At 50.4% G+C, this 17,902-nt stretch overlaps 2 protein-coding genes across 6 annotated transcripts in view; one reads left to right on the forward strand and one right to left on the reverse strand.

Moving 5' to 3' along the window:
• Nucleotides 1-3,669, forward strand: part of CFAP221 (cilia and flagella associated protein 221) — a 54,965-nt gene extending 51,296 nt beyond the window's left edge. The window contains exon 21 of the mRNA XM_078871024.1: nucleotides 1,187-3,669. Coding sequence (XP_078727150.1) covers nucleotides 1,187-1,364 — 178 coding nt within the window. The 3' untranslated portion in view covers nucleotides 1,365-3,669. The remainder of the gene's footprint in view (nucleotides 1-1,186) is intronic.
• A 1,378-nt stretch (nucleotides 3,670-5,047) lies between these two features.
• The window catches only part of DYNC2I1 (dynein 2 intermediate chain 1), a 40,420-nt gene continuing 27,565 nt past the window's right edge, over nucleotides 5,048-17,902 (reverse strand). For 4 of the 5 annotated variants that reach the window (XM_078871021.1, XM_078871022.1, XM_078871023.1 and 1 more), the window contains exons 16-20: nucleotides 10,846-10,906; nucleotides 10,478-10,577; nucleotides 10,046-10,183; nucleotides 9,432-9,664; nucleotides 5,048-6,302 (exon numbers count right to left, since the gene is read on the reverse strand). In XM_078871021.1, the coding sequence (XP_078727147.1) occupies nucleotides 6,128-6,302; nucleotides 9,432-9,664; nucleotides 10,046-10,183; nucleotides 10,478-10,577; nucleotides 10,846-10,906 (707 nt within the window). In that variant the 3' untranslated portion in view covers nucleotides 5,048-6,127. Of the gene's footprint in view, nucleotides 6,303-9,431; nucleotides 9,665-10,045; nucleotides 10,184-10,477; nucleotides 10,578-10,845; nucleotides 10,907-17,902 lie in introns of those variants that run through there. The other variant, XR_013639501.1, reaches the window with a different exon arrangement.

The following is a 17,902-nucleotide window of genomic DNA, read 5'->3' on the forward strand; positions in this document are numbered from 1 at the left end:
AATGCCTTGTCCGCGTTAGAGAATGGCCCGCAGAGGGTGATATCCCAGAACTACTTCTGATACATCTTCTGGTGACCTCTTATCCAGTAGAAGTCACCAGATTATTCCGTGCACTTTATTGCAGAGATGTTACTCACGTGGCAGTGAAATAGATGGGGGTTTTATTCTCAGGTGGGATTTTTTACCAAAGCAAGCAAAACACTTTTTTTTTTAGCAGTCATTGGTGACTGGGTTGAGATCATGACGACAAACTTGATTTGAAGCTTTCATGACTGCAGGAATTACTCTTTGGTTCTTTCGGTAAAGTCATGTAGAAAGAAAATAAATTAAATAATAGAATACGACGTTTCGATTGCAACACAAGCAACCGTCATCAAGTAGAACTAAATATGAGAGAGAGACAAAACACAGACACGGAGACACACAGACAGACACACGAGCAGAGAGAGACAACACAGAGACAGAGAGAGACACACAACATCACTACACATGTAGTGAGAACTGAGAACTTCTCGCTACACTCATCACAAGTGGCTGCCCCCAAATTCAAACCCAGGATCTCAGTGGCACCATCTCATTCCTCCGACCCCTGACTTGCCCGGCCAAATTGAAGCATACCCATCGCTAGTCAATGTATCTGTGGGTCGTACCGCATGCTGTTTGGCTTGATGTCCGACGTTTCGTTCCACGTGCTCCTGAAAAAGCCTATGAGCGCGTGGAACGTAACATCAGACATGGTGCCGGACAAAACGCGGTACGACCCAAAATAACGTCAAGAGAGCCGTACAACAAAGACAAAGATCCCCCTTATATATAGCCTTCAGATACTTTTGGGACAAGTACTGCTAGCGAGAACACCTATAAAGGCCAGCATGGGTGGCCAGCATCTAGCCCGACCACCTTTGTCTACCCAGTGGCGATGCTTATACACAGCACCAGGTACTAATTCGAGGCTGAGTCGACCTAGCGGAGGCCCAGGACTGGTTCAGATAATTGTCACTCGCTGTGACCGTGAGCGGGAATCGAACTCGGGTCACCCCGGTTTCGTAGCGCAGCCTTACAACACAGCCGCGAACACCTCCACGACAGCGTGCTCCTAGACGAAGTTCGCGTCCGCTGTGAAGTCCGCTTGCACTGGACGAGTTGCCGCCGTGACCTGCAGCTGACCCCACCGTGTCGCGTACAGGACGATGCTCGCGGGCGCACCGATGCTGCTACTGGGCGAAGCGCTGGTGCTCCAGCGAGCTCTGTCGCCCGAGGACCAGGAGAGCATTGGAGGGGGCGCCCCGGGGATAGCACTCACTCCCAGCATGGTGGCAGCAACGTTCGTGCTGCCGGACAGCGGCTCGGGCCCACGGGTGTGACGGGTGAATCGATGCTCACGCGCTCCCCCGCTCCCCCTGCCCTGACCGTAACCCTTCGCCTCCGTTACCTGCATGTGCCCAGACGCTGGGTTGGACCCACGTCCAACGTTTACGCAGAATGTTCTCCGTTAGTTTTGAGTGGTGTTACACCCTGCACCCCTGCAACCAATTGGCCAAAAATGCGCCCCATCTCATCAGGTCTCAGATGTACTTGTATTGGTGACCACCATGCATTGCAGGTTGTCATAGGTTGCTCGCACGGCTATGCTCCCCATCTTCACCAACCCACATTGGCCAGCGTGGTGAAGTATGGTCAAATATCCTTCAAGATCCACTCGGCCTTGGCAGGCCCTCAATTCAGCAGTGGATTGGCAGAGGGTTGTACATTTGCAACATCCTGCACACGCTGTTTTCTTGCTACTGCAACCCAGGCGAATGTTGGTCTGGCTAATTATCACCAGGCTTACCACCACACTACACCCACTTATTATACACCCACTTAATGATAATCATCACGAATGAATGTATTCATCCAGGAAAGCCTCACTGCATTTCTGCATTCTTTATCAGGGCAGTCTTGCTTCAGTACGTTTCCTTGTAGCCTTTAAATGTAATGCTTTGCAAGTGAAAGAAAATATCGAGCATAAGGACAAAGAAATCACCACGCACAAAGGGGAATAACATTAAAAGATTAGCACAAATGGTTCCACGAACCCACTAACCACTTCACTGCCTGGCGGATTTGGCAAGGATACCGTGCAGGAAAATTTGTGAATAAAGGGCTTGGTAGCCTCCTATAGGTGGGGTAATGCTGCGCCACTGCACTACATCATACAAGTTTGAGGCAAATATGGAGTTTTTATTTTTTATCATCAGAGAGACATCCCAACACATGCAGTATGCAATCTCTCCTAAACTTTTGAACAACACCCACAGCAGCTGCCACCATTTTACATTTCAACCTACGATGGGTTTTTTTTTGCCTCTTGGCCAAAACTGGCTCCAGGGAATAATCATTTGCACAGAGGTGCCTCTGACAGCCAATTCCCAAAATGCCTTTATATTTGGAGCCAGTGGACATTGATGTTTAATATTAACCGTTAGGAAAAGCAAGCATCCACGGAAGGGACGCGTCGCGAGAAGCGACGATGGTGCGTGGTCGGGGACTGGCGACGCAGTGGCAGCCGAGGGAGGGAGCGGCCGTTCTGTTGGAGCAGCTCCTGTGCACCGATAGACATCGCTAAGCGCCATGAGTGGGGCTGGGGACAGGGGGCGTGGGGAGCGATTTGTTTTTATTGGGCCACCTCCGAGATCCAAACCCTTGCACCGTGAGCGCCAGGCATCACGCGAACGCCACGCCGAATGCGCCACGCCAGGCCCTCCTCGCTGGAGTGCTGCGAGCACCGCTGTGAAGGATGGGATGAGAGCAGCCCGAGTGGTGCTGCAAGTGAATGCTGCTCTGATTAAATCCACGAGGCTCTTGGCGATGTGGACGTTGTTGGTGTTTGTGGGTGGACCGAGGAGCACCTGCAATTGCTGTGGGTAATAGCCGAGCGAGCGTGCTGTGCCGAGCATTAGAACTGTGCGTGCGTGTACGTTGCGCTGGGCGTTATAATCAGGTGAATGTGCTCGAGGGTGTTATGACTTGGTGTGTGTGTGCTGCGCTGGGCAATGTAAACGGACATTGGTTGGGTCATGTGCATCCTACTTCACAAGAGAGACCCCATTCCCGGGCCACATGACCCTCAGTGCCTGTGTCTTCAGCCTTTGTTGTCACCGGGATTGATTTTTTTGTGGAATCAGGGCGCGCTTGTAAAACTGTGTTAGATGCTCGAATGCGCTCTTATACTCGCTCTCAAAGAATCGCTGCTCTCCCCAGAGTCTGTGCTCCCACTGGATCACCGCCGTCTTATTCACCCATCCCACAGCCAGGACGATGATTGCGGTGCATCTACGCCACGCCTGCGCGTGCACTCAAATTAATCACAGTCGTGTTGGTTTGGCTCCAGACATATCTTTGATTCCAGCATCTGTAGTCTATGGGCTCTGGGTGTCATCGCTCATGTGCGGTGGAATGGCGATCCACACGAAAGGGGACACTTTCCGTTCTGGTGGTGGCGGCATCGTGCGGTGATTTCCCGTGACATCTTGGGCAACAGGCACAAAATTGCGTGCAGTGCGGAAGCATAAACCTAATCGTGACCTCACCACACGTCCTTAAGCCTCCTTACACGCGCTCACCACCACACACCTCACCACCCCTCAAACCATTGATCGCGTTCACACACCACTGCCCGATTCGATCATTCACCAGCAGCGTTTCATATATTTACCACGAAACGACCCCTGAGGTCGTCCACCGGCTCACTCGCCAACCTTCACATGAACATGCAAACGTAACCTGATCAAGTCCCCATCATAGAAAAGGAGACCACCGTTTCACCACACGGTCACATGCGTGACCTCGCCCACCACGTTGTCACGCTCAAGCCTGTGCGAATGGCACCAGGGTGAAGCACTGAGTAACCGAGGTGCAAGAGGGAGCGCAGTTGAGTGGGCGGAGGGTCAAACCGCTTCCGGTTACGTGGCTGGGTGGAGGTCGTGTGGGCGAAGGGAATGCTGTTTGCACGCCAGCGACGTGGCCGGCTAAAATGGGATTGGTGCAGCGAGCGGAGAGGTTTGTTTTACCACATTACGCTTCTCTTCACATCACACGCCACCCCTCTGTGCTTGCTTCAGCATGGGATCTCCGATTCTGGCCAAGATCTACAATAGTGCTCAGCTGCTACCGTTATTGTTGGGCTTACACAATCGTGTACAAGTGTGCATGTGTGTGCTGGTGTATAGGTGCCGTAGTGGTTTACACACTGCGCTACAAACCCGGCGATTTGGGTTTGATTCCAGGCCAGGGCTGACAAATGTTGCGAGTGATATCTTAATATGTCCTGGGCTTTGCCTAGGTTGTCTCCGCCTTAGGTAATTATATATTGAGGTGTATAAACATCAGCTCAGGGGAGATAAATGCGGCCAGGCATGGTGCTAGTCACACCACTCTCTCGTGTGCTATAGGTGCTCGCTAACAGCCCCAGCAGTCAATACAGAGGGGTCTCTGTCTCTGTGCATATGGAGGAAGGTGTATGCGGCTGCATTTTCTCCATGTTTGGCCAATTTGTCGTAATTTCCCCCATTCACATCTGCTGCCGTATGCACACTGCGCTCCACTGGCCCCATGTAGATAACAGCGTCGCATCCCCAATTCATCATGGGCTACTTCCAGAGCCTCGCTCGTGTGCACGCGCTACACAGCTCCCTCCCTCCTCCCTGCGTTACTCTCACTTCTCTCTCCACCCTCGATCCGCCATCTCCTCTCTCCCAACCTCCACTCCACCCCTCCATTCTCTTCCCTCGTTCCTCTGCCACCTCTGTCCTCCAATCCACTCATTTCCTCATCCCCCACCCCTCCCTCCCGCCCTCTCCCCTCCTTTCCCACATAATGTGGAAATATGGAGTGTGACGAGACACACTATAGGTAGTATGACATTACTCATCATTTTTGTCAATTTCTTCGCTAAAAATTAAATGCATGAATTCATGGTTTTCATATAATATTTATCATCCAACAACAGCACCAAGCGCACTCTCGCACGCAGCCTCGCTCGCGTATTATCACGCGCGCGCGCGCATATACACACGTGCGCGCATACACACACGTGTTGCTCAGTGACATAGTAACACCTTGTGCTCAAGGCACAGGGCTGCTTGAGCATCTGAAGAGGAAGAGAGTGAAAAATCAGATATCTGTCTGTCTCCCCGTCACCTGCCCTGCAGCCAACGGGCAGAGCACATGCGGTCCATGTCGCTTCCACAGAGTGCCTGAAGGGGAAAAGGTGCAAACTGTTCCATCAATTAAAACTCGATTTGTACGCTCATGGTACTCGCACAAAAGTCTCTAATAAATGGATGATTAACTACGCAGGATGGTAGAACCATCTAAGCGAAGCAACAAGGCAAACACGTCAAAACAAGACCAAACAGAACACATGGGACAGCGCAGATGGCTGTATCAAATGGGACGGAACAAAAGAATGGATTCTTCAATTGAATCGTGTCACCGAATCACGACGATTCATTGAATGGCCGAAGGCGATAGTGAATTGTTCAATGCCTATTAATGTGATCCCTCCCACAATGCACAGACTGCATAGCATTACACCGACCGCCACATCTTGCGGCTTGAAAAGACAGCACTAAGATAATCCATTGCATCACACGGCGTCACACAGCATCACACAGCGTGCCAAAACAACGCCGCTTGCAGCACACCGTCACACGTGAACGCACGGCAATGTGCACAGCAAGGTAATGGCGTCATGTGTTTATTTTACATCGCCACTTGAGACAAATCGCAAAATGTAATTGTAATTAAATGTACTTACAAATGTATCGTATGCTCATTAAATACACTCTGTGGACTATCGTTTGAAACCTATGAATATGTTTTAGGGATAACTAGTAAAAAAAAAACATTTTGTAGAGGAGGAGGCATTTCTAAAGTGATTTACCATTGCATGTACAGTATAAAGTCCTGATCTATAATCTCCTTGCTCTGAGCCTCACTGCATCCCAGCATCTCTGAAGGGGCAGTGCTGCTGCTGCTGCAGCACCGATTGTCTCGCACGTTACCCTGAACAGTGGCACACACAGCCAGGGGTGGTAACACCGCCGGTGCCACAAGAAGATCACTCCCTGAGGCCGGAGGTGACCTATGCCGCCGGCTGATGGAGCAGTGTCTCCAGCCGGGATACCTCATCCTCGTCCGGGGTGGACAATTTGGAAGACAGCTGATGAACCTCGACAGCTCCACCTTCCTTGGCAAGGACCAGGCCCGATGGGAGGCCTGGCTTCTCCGGGTCTCCAAACGCAGCCATCGCCACCACCCTGCCACACCGTAGGAGGTACAGGTCCCGCATGTAGCGTTAAACACTGCTGAGGCTGGTGCCGTTCGGTGGAGCACATGTATATAGGCTAGGCTGACACAACACACGAAGGGCTGGTTTGGCCAGTAGTAAGCATGTACGCCTTTTGTTTATAAGTGCTGTGGTTTGCGCACCACACCAAGTACTCGTTTAAGGCTGAGTAGATTGAGTGCAGGTTGGGTTTCCACCTATCCTAGGATCATGTTTTTGAGGGAGCTGATCTGCAACATCTGTAAGTATTCCCTGGACATTAAAAACTTCAGTTTTCGTAAGTTGCATAGCAATACACCACTCAAGACGATGCACTCACCATGCAGTCATCTCCTCTTCCAGTACTGGGGAAAATATTCCCATAATGTGTCCCAGTTTTTTTTTTTTACTTCATAGGTGGCAACCCGAAGTGGAGACCTAGGACAATTTTGGATGCCATGTGTCACAGATGTTATTCACGGCTGCTGAGAATCAAACTCGTGTTGCCCGGATTGGAGCAGATGTACCACAGCTCACAATGCGAGAGAACACGTTTAAACACACGGCAGACGCTTGATATGGGCACATTCATTCAGAAACATTCAAACAACCCAGATAACACTCATCATTCAACAAAACCCAGATGACCACAAACCACAGCATTGCTGATATATGTTGTGCTGATTTGTCCGATTGTTTATGGCTCTGGAATGTTAGGTTTACTTCTGGTGAATTGAGGAGTCATCAAAGAGGCTAACAAGTGCGAGGTGGGCACGTGGCTTAGGTGACTCACGCCAAAGTCAAAGCACGGCTGTCAATACTGAGGGTGGGTTCACATTTGGGCAACCGTCACTAAACCAGGTTTCTCCATACTCTTAGGTTTTTTTCGGTAAAGTCACGTAGGTAAAAATAAATAATAAAAATTAAATAATAGAAATACATTTATAAATCACGTTTCGGAGGCAACACAAGTCTCTGTCATCAGGTGGGACCGTCACAGCTAGATTTACTGTATCAAGTGAGGCAAAATTCCAAGAAACAAGCCCTTAAATACAAGTAAATTTTTACCTACGTGACTTTACCGAAAAAACCTAAGAGTATGAATCCTTGCAGTCACGAAGGCTTCAAATCCAGGTTTCTCCAGTCTATCACATTCATGGGTCACTCGCCAATGACTGCACAGAACAAGCAACTTCCATTTTATTCCACACTTCATTTGTCATATTCCAGCTTCTGACGACTCCACGACGTTTGCTTTGATTGCCATTCGACAAGCACCTCACCAGTCGGGGCATGGGAGACCATGCACTACCTGGTGGGTGAACGAGGCAATTGAAAGGACCCTTGAAGCTTTGCGATTGAAATCGAAATGTTAAGTGGACAGTTGCGATGGTACGCAATCAGAAATAACATTTAAAATATCACCCTTTTCATCATGAACCCTGCGTGACAGTTGAGGATGTATATATATAAAATGCACTTTGAAGAGGGTCCAATACCCAACATGTTTGTAGTTCTTTTACGTCATCTTCCGCACGGCACTTGCTCTAACGCTGCACAATGCGCTGCATTTCTGTTACAGTTGCCAACGGAAATTTTTCCAGCTCGTGACGTGACACTAAAAGTAAAATTGGAACATAATTGTGAGAAAAAATAAACTGTGTTTTTGTTTTAAGGATAGCAAAGTGTTAATGCTGAACACTAAACATTTAACGATCCATCAAATCAGCAATTATAATTGATTTTCAAGCTTGTGACACATGCATCAAATCACGTGTGTAAGAACAAATATTTTACGATTTATACAAATTACAGTACACTGACGCATATCCGACTCGCAGATAAGGTTACTGGACCAAAGCAAGGCACAGATGGCGCTTTAAACATGGGGAAATATTTGACTGCTGTTGAGAAGTGAGCAAATTAATGTGAGATTAAACATACCCTACTGTGTGTGGGGTGTCGCAGTGGCGAGATGCTCTCCTGGGTTCGATCCCGACCCTGAAACCTGTATATTGGGCTATCATTTGTGGCCAGGTCACTTCTAAAAAATATTTCTATAGCTCAGTGGGCCTTACCTAGTAAAATAAATAGTTTAGTTTGATTGTCGAAAAGTCAAAGAGTTGTGAACGTCAATAAAAAAATGCGTGTCAAATCGTGCACCAATACTGCACTGGATGTAGGTGATTAATCACTTGATACGGATATGTGATGGTTGGGGATGCAACGTTGTATCGTGTTTGCATGTCGTATGTACCGTATGTAAATGGTACTGTAACCTTAACGAGATAGCTCAAATGAATAAAAAAATTAAAAAAAACACAATGAGACAACACTGCACAAAATAGTGCCAAGTCTTGTATAGAACTGTGAGTGAGGATCGTGACAATGGCTGTGATGGGTGTGGAGGAGGGCGAGTCGCCAAACGCCACCATCAACGCGCTGCGTGACGCGCTGCGTGACGCGCTGCGTGACGCGCTGCGTGACGCGCTGCGTGACGCGCTGCGTGACGCGCTGCGTGACGCGCTGCGTGACGCGCTGCGTGACGCGCTGCGTGACGCGCTGCGTGACGCGCCGGAGCCTAAAGACCTTGGGCCGCAGTCAGTGGCCACTCCAAGCCACTAAATAGCGTCACAACCAGTGGCGTTTAAAGGAGTTTGCAACAGGTGACAGTATGCATGGAAAATGTACGCTACATAACGGTATTCGAGTGCATTTAATATGCTCGGTAACGATATTCTGGTGGATTTAATATCTAGGTAATGGTATTCTAGTGCATTTCATAAACAAGGTATGCTAGGTAACAGTTTTGTAGTACAATTAATATTCATGGTATATGCAGTCAGGGTATTCTAGACAATTTAAATGTGCCTGCCTCACGAATATTTCGGCATTACACCTCGATTTCACGGAAAATGCCGTCGCTAGGCGTGCACACGCAAGGCGTGCGTAGGGCGTGATTTTATTTCTCTATGGGCAGGATCTCTTCGTGCCCCATTTCTTTCTGACTGGCACACACACACACACACCCCGGCGCGTAACGCTCCACTTTAACCGCCGGCGGCCAGCGCGGCGCAGGCCCGGACAGGGGGTAGAGCAGGGGAGGAAGGGGCGACCGTACCCACGTGTCGGCTTCTCCACGCTGAGCGCCCCGCCGCGGCTCCGCAGGAGGTCCCACGATCGGACCTGCCCCGCGCCGTCCAGCACGAAGAACACGGCCGGGCGCGACAGCGACCACTGCACGGCACGGGGGGCCCGGCTCTCCGCGAGGCCCTCCTGCTCCACAGGCCAGCTCTCCAGGGGCTCCTCGTGCCCGAGCGAGTGCAGGCGTATCCCACCGTCGCCGCTGCCCATCTGCACAGCGCGGGGAACACGCAGGGAGATGCAGCACGCTTGCAGTGGAACACTGCACCAGAGAGGTCCTTCTGTATCAGCGGAACACTGCACTAGACATGTTGGTTATCAGTGGTGCACAATACCAAGGAGTGCACACCGTCAAAGATAGACAATGTCACACTGTGAGAATGTGAAAGACCGACGCAGCCAAGGGCACGGGTTGCCCTACTGCGTCAGTCTGCCACGTGATGTACGAGTGGTGACCTCGCGCTCTCTCCAAGTCTGGCTTCAGGTGGTTTGACTCTGTAGGCCATGTTTGAATGCTAGAGCTGGTGAATAGGTTTTGGGGGACCAAGTCCTGTTAGCCCTCAACCATCTGTGCTTCTGTGTTCCACTCACGAGGAACAGGGGCAGCTCGAAGGGAGAGATGGAGCAGGTGCTCGCATGCCGGGAGAGTGGGCAGCCGGCGCCAGGGCTGGGATGGTAGCAGCGGGTGGAGGAGCGGTACCCGGGGCGCGCACAACGGAGCACGTACGCCTGCCTCGCGCACGCACACACACACGCACGGGAACCCGCATACACACGTGTGTGCCCATGGGTGCCGAAAGCAGTGAGAAGTTGGAGCAGTGAGCGGGTGAAGCAGTGAGCGGCTGGAGCAGTGAGTGGGTGAAGCAGTAAGAAGTGGAGCAGTGAGCGGGTGAAGCAGTGAGCGGCTGGAGCAGTGAGTGGGTGAAGCAGTAAGAAGTGGAGCAGTGAACGGGTGAAGCAGTGAGCGGCTGGAGCAGTGAGCTCAATGTGGTGTGGGCTGACGGTGCGGCGAGCATTGCTCACCGTGTCCGTAATGATGAGGTAGTGGGCAGGGTCGCAGGGAAGAAAGTGCAGGCCCAACGTTACGGGCTGCACCACAGGAGCACGGTTCTTCCCAAACAGCCTGCCCAGCGCAGCAACAGAACCCAGCAGCAATCGGATACAGCAACTTGATACAGAAGCTTCACACAGTGGCAGCATCACACGATACAGAAGCAGCATAACACAGCAGCGTCGAGCACACCTCACCACGTGCGGTGAGGTGTGTTGGGGGGCATGGTGAGATGCGGTGAGGTGTTGTGTGAGGGATGTCGAGGCGTAACGAGTTGTGCCGAGTTTAGTGTGATTTGTTGAGGCGTGGCGAGGCGTGGTGAGGTGCAGACTGTGCTCACGTTGGATGCAGCTGTATCCTGGAGCTGTGGAGTAGCTTGACTCGGCCACCCGGCATCAGTCCTGGCACGTGGGGGAGCAGGTGGCAGAGTGCACGGTCAGTGCTCGGCCAACTTACCCGGCCGACACCCGGTCAACTCATCCAGCCGACTCATCGAGATGACTCAATTCGGCAGCTATATATTGTAGCATAATATAGTACAACAATGGATGGTTGCTCCACTGCACTCTGCTGACAATGCAGACACATAACACGCGGAAAAACCTGTGGCTCCTAAAACTGCCAACCCTCACACATTATTTGCAACATCTGAAACAGCTCCGTGGATCACTTCCCGCGTGCTTGTGGACCAGCAATCGTCCGTGGACTACAGGTTGGGTACCGCTGGTAAGAAACCACTTGTGGTCTGCTGCGTGAGTGTGGGACTAACGTCACGGTGGCGAGGTGTTAACTACCTCGCCTGATATACAGGTCGTGGGTTTGATCCCGACCCTTAAGCCGGTTGTAGTTGTTAGTTTGCGTGTTCTCCCCCTGATTGCGTGGATTTTTCTCCAGGTCCTCTGGTTTTTCCATCCACATTTAGAAACGTGCGTTTAGAGTATGTGGATTTAAAGCTTTCGTGACTGCAGGGATTCATATTCTTGGTTTTTTCGGTAAAGTCACGTAGAAGGAAATAATATAAATATAAAACAATACAAATTCTCACGACGTTTCGACTGCAACACAAGCAATCATCATCAGGTGTGAAATCAACGGCAAGAAAATTTGAAAAAAAAAAATATTGCTGTGGATTTCACACCTGATGATGATTGTTTGTGTTGCAGTCGAAACATCGTGAGAATTTTTATTGTTTTATATTTATATTATTTTATTATTTCCTTCTATGTGACTTTACCGAAAGAACCAAAAATATAGAGTATTTGGCTTCTAGAAAATTCCATGTGATAAGCTACTTCGTTGAGCTATCATTTGTGGCCAGGTCGTTTAAAAAAATTAGCTATATAGCTTAGTGGGCCTTACCTGGTAATATATAAATAGTTTAGTTGTAGTTTTAGTAATTTTAATGAAAGCTGAAATTGGCAGATTTAAAATCGAGTATATGCTTATACAGTAACTAAAAAATATATAAATCCATTAACCAGTTTTAATTTGGGTCCCCAAACCTTTATGGCTTAGATGTTGATTGGTTTCACTGACAGGGCAGGTTCCGTATAACGTTATGGAGAGCTTCAAATCTAACCCGAATCGCTTGCAAAGTACGTGTCCGATCTTCATAATCGGTGAACCAAGTAATTTGCTTTCCATGGTGTGTGACACTCAGGCTGATAGAGGGAAGAGAAAGCCGACTTACTACCAGTTACCGGTGTCAAAACATTCCCCCATCATCCTCAGAATACAGTTATAATTAACTATTAATTTACAGAACGTCTAAATACCACTTCTCAAGACAAAAGGTTAAAGTGATTTCCTGCTCAATGAGCATTGAGAGGCATCGGTGCTCATCTCCTGTTTACAGCCCTGCAGAGCCAGTGGTGGTAAATTCCACATTCCCATGGCGGGGGCGAGTCTTCTAACAACCACTGTTGACTTCCGAGTAAAGTGGTACGTATTTTTATCGACACCCAGATGATAGAGTCAACCCCAACATAGATTTAACTGGCAATCTTCCAATCGCGAGCCGCTCACTCTGCCGTTGTGCCAACTGGGCAGATGCTAAATAAAAAGACATACGGACCAGGGTGACAAGCAGAGAACCAGGGTTGGGTTTTATTCTTACTACTATTATAATAAAAGATCAGCCACGTCAGAGTACCTCAATGAAGCTCAGTGAGGCACAGCTATGCGTGCGAAAAACCCCAAACACTGCCGTGTCAATGTACAATAGCAACCAGCACTGACTGAATCTACTTCACGGAATTGTTCGGAGGCTGTTAGAGTGAGTGCTGACACTGACGCTGGCACGCTGGCCACACTCACTGCACATAAAGCTGCCCCCACAAGCTTGGCTGAATGCAGCAATAGTCATCACACAGACAATGATGCCCTGTGTAGCCAAGCACAGCATTTTAGGGCAAGTGCTGTTAGCGAGGACCTATTGTCATTGTATTACATTTGTTTCGCCAGGAAAGCCTCACTGAGTCTCAAGAATCTTTTTCAGGTGGGTCCTGCCAAGTTTCCTCAGTAGAGGGCGTTAAATTCTACGCATATTTTAGTGGGTAATCTTTCAAATTTGGACCAGGACTCCAGCACACAATGTCCCCACTCTTGCGAATGACGTCACGGGATCTTGAAAGTCCACGGTGAAGGGGGCGGCGCCTATTCTTACGATGAACTCAACCCGCAAATGTATTCATCAGCACGCTCGTTGGTTTCGGACCTTGAACATCTGCAACAATGGGCGAATGTGCTACCATGTCCACTCGGTCAGGTCACCGCCCCTGCTCCATTGAGGCCAGCAGGGCACAATGGGGCCTGTTTGTGGCCAGTACCACGCACCTGGCCACCTTTGTCTCCCTAGTACTTGTGAGTACGCACTGCGCCAGGCTCTTATTTAAGGCCGAGTCGGCGCAGGGGAGGCCCAGAATCGGTTGAGATATTGCTCGCCACTGATGTCGGCCATGGCTTGCAATTTAACCCAGGTCGTGGGGGTTCATAGTGGAGTGCGCAAACTACTGCATCGTTACTCTCCCCAACAGCCCCACACACACACATACATGCAGATACAAGATTTTGTTTTTAAATAGATGACAACACACACACACGCAAACAGTGATGCACTCAAAATTACGCAACGCAAAATGTAAAGAGCTCTTTTCGGTAGATGTGCACAGAGGCTCTGTGTTCCGGTCTGTGTGAAATTAGCTTGAAGCTTCATCGATGACAAACAGAGATTTTAAAGTTACAGTCGTGTGGTTCCATTGTCTCCCAGCGTGACTGTCCCGGAGTGAAGCTCCCTTGGAATCTGAAATTGCCGGTACACGTTGGAGCATTGTCATGGAGACAAAACTGCCAATCTTCAGGGCCAAAAGTGCAGACAATTAGATGTGCTCTCTTTGCGCTTGCTCGTTAATATCAGCCGCACGCAGCCACCATGACAACCAGGAGCCCTGCATCATAATCCAGTCACCATGGTTACCAGAACCCCTGCTTTAGGATCCAGTCACCATGGTAACCAGGACCCTTGCATCAAAACGCAGTTACCATAACTACCAGAACCTCTGCATAAAACCCAATCACCATGGCTAACAAGACCCCTGTATAGGAACCAAGTTGATGTGGTAACCAGAATCCCTACATCATAACCCAGTTTACATGGCTACAAGGATGCCTATATCAGAAGCCAGCTGTCATGGTTACCAGGATCTGTACATCACAAACCGGTCACCATGGTTACCAGGATCCTTGTATCAGAACCCAGTTTCCGGGGTTACCAGAATCCTCGCATCAAAACTGCGTTGCCATGGCCATCGGGGTACCATTGTACGGTCAAACCAACCCAGAATCCGTACCCAGCCAGCCGCTGCACAAGCAGCGCATTTGGGTATTCACAGCCTCGCATCGGAACCGGGAGGAGAGGACGAGGTTCTGTCACTGGGAGCAAAGCCCAGTCACGAGGAAGGTTTGCCGAGGCGAGAGGCTGGAAAACCTGTTTGTGACCCGGGATGAAAATTAGCAGCTAATTCATGAGAGCGCAGTTTGGGTGAATTTGAAACAATCGAGGCGCGCTGCCTTGAATATCAATGCCGTGTTCTGCAGGACACTGCGTGCGAGACTGGCAGTGGGGGGAGGGTGGGGAGGTACAGAGGCAATGGGAGATGCGGGGGGAGGGAGGGAGGGGGCGGGAGGCCCCCGCGCTTTTCACGCCCATGTTTTCACAGCAACCTCAAACAAAGCAGCTGCTCCTGCAGTCGTGATCCGCGCTCGGCATGCTGATGAGCATCCTCGCGCGCGTGTCGTATATACGTGTTCTATACCACACGCGCACGGTGCACACACGTGTGTGTGTGCAACGTGTGTGTGTGTGCGCCGTGCGGCATTCAGAAGGGCCGTGCACTACCCGCTCGTACCCCAAAAGCGTGCGGTGCGGGCATTTGAAACGCGCGCACGCTGACACGTGCGCTCTCTCGCGCCGCGCACGAGCGCGGGGTGGCGAAGCGCGGGCGGGCATGCCGATGAGCGGGGCTGTGGAGAAAACAAAGCCGCGCGTGTCCCTGCGAGCGAACGGACACGCACGCGGAATCTTAATGAGAGCGCGCGGCACGTGTGCCGCCCAAGTGCATGGGGGAGAGGTACCGCACGTGAGGCATGCTAATGACAGCCGTGCGTGCGTGCGGACCACGGGTGCAGCGTGACACCTATGGGTGGGTTGGGAACAGATTTAAAGCGCCCTAGAAATCGCGCCCCCACCCCCCTCCTCTGGCGGCCTTTCGCAGCTCTCTGTGAACGCCGCACCCCCCCGCCGTCGCCCCGCGAGCGATCACAACCCTGTACCCACCCATCTGTAACGACAACGGAGCCTGCGTGCGGTGTGAGTGGACTGGTGGCCACGGGAGGTAATGACAGCAGGGGTATCGGCTGTGAGTGCGAAGGGACTGGTGGCTACGGGAATGTTCGAGAAGGGAGCGCGGAAGAGGGCCGGTGGAGTCTGCCGGTAGAGGGAGCGTCCAGAGTCAGCAAGAAGGATCGAGGAGGAGGGGGGGGCCTCGTGTTGATATATAAAAGGGGGAGATGCGCGGGAGACTCGGGGCTGTTGCAGTGGGGCGGGGGGGGGTCTCCTCCGCCTGATGTCAAGTGAACGCAATGGCGGAGCCAGGATTTTCAGGTCGGGGGGGGAGGAAACCTCTCCAGCAATGAAAAATTATCGGAGTTGTTAGTAAGTAAGGACTTGTCCCTTGCTTTTTATTCGACGCGTGTGCGGAGATGGCGCAGCCATCGATCGGGGGTCGAATTCGAACCGCGTTGTGTGATCGGCATCGCGTTCGCTTAAGGTGAATGCCTTCAGGGAAGTCGTGTCCTGTATACGCAACTGCGCACGATTCTGTGAGTCACTTATAACTGCTTTGCCGTTACTTATTGCCAATTGTGGACTCAGACTATTGTCATATCATCTCATAGAGTCCCTGGCACATAATAATATGCTACACAGTAGCAGTGGGGGTCGCAAAATGCCGATTTATTACTAATCAATCCCAATGATCCGACCGAAATTAGGGATTTCGATCGGATCATTGGGGGGGAGGGGGCGTGCCACCACCGCCCCCCCCCCCCCACACTGGCTCTGCCAGTGAGTGAACGTGTCTTCAATAAGGTGCCATCTCAAGAGAAGTGTGTCAAGTTGTCATTACGCATCCATCGTAGTCGTCAGCTTGAACGATGACCACTGTAATCCTCACGTGAGGGTGTATTACTCAACGGTTATCTGATGAATACCGAAGTACACAATGCCTCATTAGGTATTTTCCGGCAAATACCTGAAATGAGAGAAGAGACAGTTAGGTGAGAAAATAAAATAAAAAGAGGAGATGTAAGAGACAGAGACTCTGTGTTATACAACAAGAGATAATGGATCGGTGGTGAGATAAGATCGTGCAAATGAGATATGCGGTAAGAGCCACAACTGATATACAGACAAGAGAAGGAGACGCAGTGAGATGTCGTCACTCAAACATGTGAGTTCATTAAAATAAAAGCTCTTATTACATTTTGGAATTTCAGGCGTCGAGTGTTAATTGTTCGTCCAGAGCTGATGAGCACAAAAGGGGGCCGGATGTTTGGCTGAAGCTGAATGAGGCCTGTCTTCTTCATCCCGAAACCATGAGCTTCGTTTGATCTTTTTATGCTGATAAATAGATCAACTCATAACAGATCACAGCAACACACAGCAACACACCCTGAGCAACTCACTCTCTAGAAAACTCACTCTCTAGAAAACTCACTTCCTAGCAACTAACACCCTGAACAACTCAGTTCCTAGCAACTAACACCCTAGCAACTCACATCCTGGGCAATTCATACCCTAGCAACTGACACATCCTAACAACACACTCCCTAACACCAACCCTAGCAACTCACATCCTGAGTAACTCATACCCTGGCAACTGACACACCCTAACAACGCACTCCCTAACACCAACCCTAGCAACTCACATCCTGGGCAATTCATACCCTAGCAACTGACACACCCTAACAACGCACTCCCTAACACTAACCCTAGCAACTCACATCCTGAGCAATTCATACCCTAGCAACTGACACACCCTAACAACGCACTCCCTAACACTAACCCTAGCAACTCACATCCTGAGCAACTCATACCCTGGCAACTGACACACCCTAGCAACTGACACACCCTAACAACGCACTCCCTAACACCAACCCTAGCAACTCACATCCTGAGCAACTCATACCCTGGCAACTGACACACCCTAACAACGCACTCCCTAACACCAACCCTAGCAACTCACATCCTGGGCAATTCATACCCTAGCAACTGACACACCCTAACAACGCACTCCCTAACACTAACCCTAGCAACTCACATCCTGAGCAACTCATACCATAGCAACTGACACACCCTAACAACGCACTCCCTAACACCAACCCTAGCAACTCATATCCTGAGCAACTCATACCCTGGCAACTGACACACCCTAACAACGCACTCCCTAACACCAACCCTAGCAACTCACATCCTGGGCAATTCATACCCTAGCAACTGACACACCCTAACAACGCACTCCCTAACACTAACCCTAGCAACTCACATCCTGAGCAACTCATACCCTAGCAACTGACACACCCTAACAACGCACTCCCTAACACCAACCCTAGCAACTCACATCCTGAGCAACTCATACCCTGGCAACTGACACACCCTAGCAACTGACACACCCTAACAACGCACTCCCTAACACCAACCCTAGCAACTCACATCCTGAGCAACTCATACCCTGGCAAATGACACACCCTAACAACGCACTCCCTAACACCAACCCTAGCAACTCACATCCTGAGCAACTCATACCCTAGCAACTGACACACCCTAACAACGCACTCCC

Source organism: Lampetra fluviatilis, chromosome 31, assembly GCF_964198595.1.
Source record: "Lampetra fluviatilis chromosome 31, kcLamFluv1.1, whole genome shotgun sequence".
In the NCBI taxonomy this organism is placed as follows: Eukaryota; Metazoa; Chordata; class Hyperoartia; order Petromyzontiformes; family Petromyzontidae; genus Lampetra; species Lampetra fluviatilis.